Below are 5,864 nucleotides of genomic sequence, written 5' to 3' on the forward strand. Positions count from 1 at the left end.
TTTTTTTTTTTTCCTCTTAAAGGACTGGAGTTGGCCCATGCAGGCAACCATGAGGAGACTGGGGGAGGGTGTGGGAGGTTCAGGGGCTTGTGCAGAGCCCCCCATGTAGCATGGGGCAGTGGGGGGCAGCGGGGATCGCCCCTCACCCAGCAGCACCTGCTGAGCCAGGGCTTTTTTTTTCCCCAGGTGCTGAGAGCTGGGGCAGGCAGGGCAGCTGTTGCTGGGCTGGGAGAGGGGCGGGGGATGGGCCTGGCCTGGCTGATTCAGAGATTCGGCTGCTGCCGAATCGCTGATCTAAACTACTGTCCTCCGAATCTAAAGAGAATACCAGCCACTTTGCACAGGTCTAATGGCAAGGCTCTGAAGCATCCTCTGCCATGAGAACTTCATCAATTCAGTGCTGGAGGATACCTCTACCACTGAACTGAGGGAGGACTGCCAGAGGCAGTACTAGAAGGGAAGAAGACATAGATTCCCAGAAAGATGGAAGCTGGAAGTTTGTGAGCTCTGGCAGCAAGCAGAAGTCTTCATCTCCGCCTGCAGTGGTTTGCCTGGAGAACAGATATGGAGCCCTAGCAACAGAGGAGGAGGAACAGAAACATGCCCCATTGGCCCCATCCCCAAGGTTGGGAGGATTGAAACTAAAGCCCTCGTCATGCCCTAGCCAGCCCCTCTGCAGCATGCTGAGCTGGGTCGGAGGAGCGCTGGGCTGGCAGGCTGAGCCCCTGAGGCCCCTGCCAGCTGTGGCTGCTCCAACCCAGCTCAATGTGCTGCAGTCCCAGACCCACATTCAAATAGCATGCTCAGGAGCAATCATGCCGGAGCTTATTGCTACATGCTAATAAAACATGTAAATGCACCCAGTGAGGATTTAATTACAATCTTCAACTACTTGAAGGGTGGTTAGAATGAAGATGGAGTTAGACTCACCTCAGTGGTGGCAGATGACAGAACAAGGAGCAATGGTCTCAAATTGCAATGAAGGAAGTTTAGGTTAGATATTAGGAAAACATTTCTCACCAGGAGGGTAGTAAAGCACTGGAGCAGCCTACCCAGAGAAGCTGTGGGGTCTCCATCCTTAGAAGCTTTTAAGACGTGGCTAGACAAAGCCTTGGCTGGGATGGTATAGTTGGGAATGGCCCTGCTTTGAGTGGGGGGGTTAGATTAGATGACATCCTGAGGTCCACTCCCTTCCAAACCTAATTTTCTATGATTCTATAAAGTGGTACAGTTCCTGCCTTAGCCCTAAGGAGTGAAAATACTACAAGAAAAGGTCTAAGAAGGGTCAAAGCTTGAGGGAGAAACCAATAATCATGATAAAACAGCCCAGCCTGAGAGCAGCATCCCATGGTGCTAGGTGCTGTACAGACCCTCAGACAAACCATTCCTGTCCCCAAAAGACTGCCAGTTTTTCAAAGCCCTTTTGCAGGTGTGGACACCCAGAGGTCCCTGGGGTTGAGGCAAATTTCAGACAGATGAGGCAGATAAATATCGTACATTTTCCAGGGGGAGAGTGGCTAAGCAGTCGCCCAGAGCTGTGCTTTACCTAATAGGCAACTCTCTCTGACCTGAAATATATTCTAGAGTCCTCCCTAACATGGTGTGGGCATCTCCTGGCCCATTAGTTTATGCTCCCAAGGGAGCACATTGTGCTGTCAAGTAGCCATCTGTAGCTGAAATGTGTGTTCAGAGGCTGGTTTCACAAAGGTGTATAGCCTGCCCTGACAAACTCTATAGCCATGTCACTTGTACCATTAATCTCCAGCAAGACCAAGAGCCCAGGCAAAGAGTAAAAGCAGTCAACTCCCTCCCCTGCAATCCCAAGGGCTGAAGCCTTGCTTCCTGCTTCAGCCATGCCTCCAGGGCAGAGTCAGGCCTAGGGTAAGAACAGGGGCAGGCAGTTATTTTGGGCAGGCCACTTACTGAGTTTTTGCAAGACATTGAGGGCCACATGACAGGCAGCCAGGGGCAGATAAATATTAATTTTCTAAATTTTTTAGGGGCCCCACAGGCTGGATAGAATGGCTTAGCGGGCTGCATCTGGCCTGTGGGCCGCATTTTGCCCAACCCTGGGTAAGAAGGTACAATTCTGTTACACTCAGGTTCCACCTTTGGGAAGACCTTTGGCTGAAGAAGTAATACAGATAAGGGAGAGATGGCAGCTGCTGCCAAGGGGCTGATCTGGGAAGGGACTGTTTATGTTCATCTCTGACAAGGAGGGCTTCAAAAATACTCCTTGGTGCTAGTCCTAGCTCCATATGCAACTACACTTCTGCTATCACTGCCCCGCTGGCCTTCCCATGGATCATGGAACGTCACTTCCATGAGGTGCTCTCTTCCCTGTTTTTCCCCATCCCGGCTGTCTGAGGGAGAATGAATGCACATACCTAGCCATCTGCTCACATTCAGCTCTCCAGTCAAGTTACACCAAGAGTGAGTTTGGCCCATGATGAATAAATGAAATCAGCTGGAAGGTGGTTAACACTCTGCAGTTTTCACCATGCACATAAATTCATGGTGAAAACTGCATGGGGGTGGTTACTCCAGGCCAAGAAAGTGCTAGGCTCTGCTGTAACTAAATGAACAGGCCTGAAGGTGATTGCTTCATCTGTACGAGTGTGCATATGGGTGGAGAGTCCTAATGAAATGGACTGAGCATCCTGGTGTCCAAAGTCCTCCATCTCTGGACCAAACAGAACAATCATTTTTATGACAGCCACCAAATCAACAATCCTCAGCCTGCTGTGGAAGGCCAGTGTTATCAGCTAAGTGATGTCATTTAACCTTTCTCTTTCTCTGCTGAGACTGACTAGGCAGCCAGTCAATGCCACCTGTAGCTGTGACCATTCTGGGGGGTCAAGCACCTTTGCTATTAGCAACCTCTGGTCATGGGGAACTGGACTTGGGGTGCATCTATACTGTGGAAGCTGTAGCCCCTGCAGACATCACTCAGGTGGCTGACAGTGGAGGTCTGGGTGGGTGGCCACCTGAGCATTCTGGATGGGTTTTTCTTACCAAGCTAGACCACTGTACTGCCATGGCTACATCACTAGCAGTAGCTAAGCCCACTAGTTTGAAGCCAATAGAGGGAGGTGTATGCAGATGCAGTATAGACACATCTGCCAGCATCAGTTCACTTAAGCATTTGAACAGCAGTGGCTTAAGATGGCCCCAAGAAGCCAGATGGTCTCTCTCCATCAGACTCTGCTCCAAACTGCAAGTCTTGCCTGTCTCCACCAATTATTTTTACCAGCCTGGACCAGATCTAACACTGAGTGCGTTATCACCGGAAGATCCTCTGAACTCAACTCTGGAGCTTGACTCCTCAGCTTGGAGAGGCTTTCTGGGCTAATTGTAAGCAGGCATTAGTTATCAACTATGAAATTATTGATCAGCTTTAATTGTACATCTCCCGCTCCCTCCCTGACTACCCCAAGCTTTGAGGTTAATGCATGACACCTGATCAGCTTAATACAGTGAGTCTATTATCAGATTAGGGGGAGTTGAAGACATCTGCTCCCTCGGCCATCTGGTAAATAAGGAGTCTTCAAGTGGAAGCAGCAGGCAAGGGCAGATGATACTCTCCCTGCAACCTGTACTCGTGGATGTCTGGAACCTCTTGGCATTTTGGAAGTAGAAGCCCTCACCCTGTAGGTAAGTGCCTTCCTCCCCTTTCAGAATACAGGTGATATTACTGGGGCATCTGCTGGCCCCACAGGCTCTGTTCTTTCTTCATTTAGAGAAGCTTGCTTTTTTGCTGACTATGAATTTCAAGGTAGGGCAAGTAAGAAACTATCCTAGCTAGAGAGTTTGACTGGGTTCATCTGCTGCTCTCTGTAGACTTGAAAAGAAAGAGAGCTGGACTATTCTACTGAAACAGCAGGCATGGTTTTAGAAAAATTAAGATTGCTCCCAGAAGAATTTGCAGCAAAAGCATTAAAATGAATCTATTTGCTTTATACTTAATTATCTTTTAGTGCTCAAATTCCAAACTACCTCTGATTCTAGATATGCAATTAGATAGTTTGTAGTGTGAGCCAGTGCGTTTTGATACTTTGAATAATACTCTAAAAACAGCAATTACAGACTTCTGTTTAAAGAGATCCCTCTTCCTCAAGAGAGCTCTATAAACTACCTCTAAACCCCAGACCCATTCCATCAACCTTCATTTTTATACTAATGCCTGTTGATACCAGAAACCCAGTCGAGTAGTGCTTTTAATAGAGATTTTTGCCATGTGAATTGCTTGTTCCTAAAAATTTCCAACCCTTTTCCAAGCCCTAACTTATCCACAAGTTTCATCTCTCTTGTTCTATTTTCATAGATAGGATTCTGTTTGATATGCTTTTGCCTCAAGCTGCATCTGATCACTTCTTAGAAATAATATGTATCAAATGTGCACTCTAACAATACATTCAGACACTCAGAGCAATTGCAGTTTCTCTGGACAGTTCTCGGTACCCAGTTTGTTTTTAATACTCTTCTGTTAAGGAAAATTAGCAACCAAAACATTACATGCAAACCATAAAAGCACTAGATATTGAGTTGGGCTTAAACTGAGAAAAAGAAGGGAAGAAATTATTGGTGAAATACTCCAATTAGCCACTCCACCAAGCAGCCACACCAGATCCTCAGATTGCCTATAACTTGGTCTGTGATTTATACTGAGGGCCAGGACTCTGGTTCTAATCCTAGCTCTAACACCCACCTGGAGAAAGCCATAAGAACCATCTTGGCTTCAGGTCACCATGCCTGTAAAACAGGGATGATATTTACCTTCTTTACAGGATATGGTGAGGCTTAATTAATTGATGTCTGTAAAGCACTTTGGGACTCTTGGATGGAGAACAGCAAAGTATTAATACATTTAGTTGGAACTGCATCTCGGTAACGAACCCATTGTGATATCCTTCCTTCAGTGTGGTATGCTCAGAGTTCAGAAAAAAACAGTCTGCAACAAAACCACTCTCTTAATTGAAGAGACGTGGGCAGTACTAAGAAACAGGTTCACTTCTTCTTTTGAAGAGCTACTACACAAATGTTCAGCTGTAATAAATATTGGAACAAGAGAGCTTAGGAAGGGGCGTCAACCCCTGTACTTCAGGTTGTAATCCCATCTCTAGCTCCTGGGGTTCAGAAGGATTTTCTTAGGGGCTAGGATCCCCCATAAGCACCTGCTGCAAATTTTTCCTACACCTTCTGAAATACCTTGCACAAGTGAGACAATACTGGACCAGACAGATTACTAGTCTGAACCAACATGGAAATTCCTGTGTTACCTAAATGGCACAGTTATACCAGCTGAGGATCTAGCCCATCAAGATTTAAAAACCGGTATCTTTTGTAGGGAATGATGGAAAAAATCATGATGGACACTTCTATGCTGGCTATGAATGGGCAGGCAGAGAGCCTAAATCCTTCCTATTGCCCTGGGCCTCTGACATCAACAAGTCCTAAAAGAAGATGGGCTGATACTGATATTGGTCTGCCTTAGTGAATGTACGTGGTATAGTGACAGGCCTTTCATTCTGACTGCAGGACTAAATGGCCCAAGATATGACCGAGAAAGAGCTTCGGAAGATGGAACTTGACCAGCTGAAAAAGGAGGTGAAGAATGAAAGACAAATGGTAACTCTTTCTGTTAGTCACACACTGGACAAGTTCGGTGTTGGGGTAACTAGAGATCTTAGCTGACCAGAGTCTCTTCTGACTGCCAACTGAGCACAATTTGAGTCTGCCAACATAGACTAATGTCACAAGGCACTGGTTGCCCTTGAATCCCTTATGGAAACAGGGTACTCAGCATCTAGAAGGACTGGTCACTTTGGGGGGGGGGGTAGATTTTCAGAAGAACTGCTAGAACG

General features: G+C 46.7%; 1 protein-coding gene across 2 annotated transcripts in view; it reads left to right on the forward strand.

Moving 5' to 3' along the window:
- Positions 1 to 5,864, forward strand: part of GNGT2 (G protein subunit gamma transducin 2) — a 13,276-nt gene that overhangs the window by 5,368 nt on the left and 2,044 nt on the right. The window contains exons 2-3 of one of the 2 annotated variants that reach the window (XM_019523650.1): positions 3,493 to 3,654; positions 5,539 to 5,628. In XM_019523650.1, the coding sequence (XP_019379195.1) occupies positions 5,545 to 5,628 (84 nt within the window). In that variant the 5' untranslated portion in view covers positions 3,493 to 3,654; positions 5,539 to 5,544. The remainder of the gene's footprint in view (positions 1 to 3,492; positions 3,655 to 5,538; positions 5,629 to 5,864) is intronic. The other variant, XM_019523651.1, reaches the window with a different exon arrangement.

The sequence above is a fragment of the Gavialis gangeticus genome, unplaced genomic scaffold (assembly GCF_001723915.1).
Source record: "Gavialis gangeticus isolate Ggan-Ray unplaced genomic scaffold, GavGan_comp1, whole genome shotgun sequence".
Taxonomy (NCBI): domain Eukaryota; kingdom Metazoa; phylum Chordata; order Crocodylia; family Gavialidae; genus Gavialis; species Gavialis gangeticus.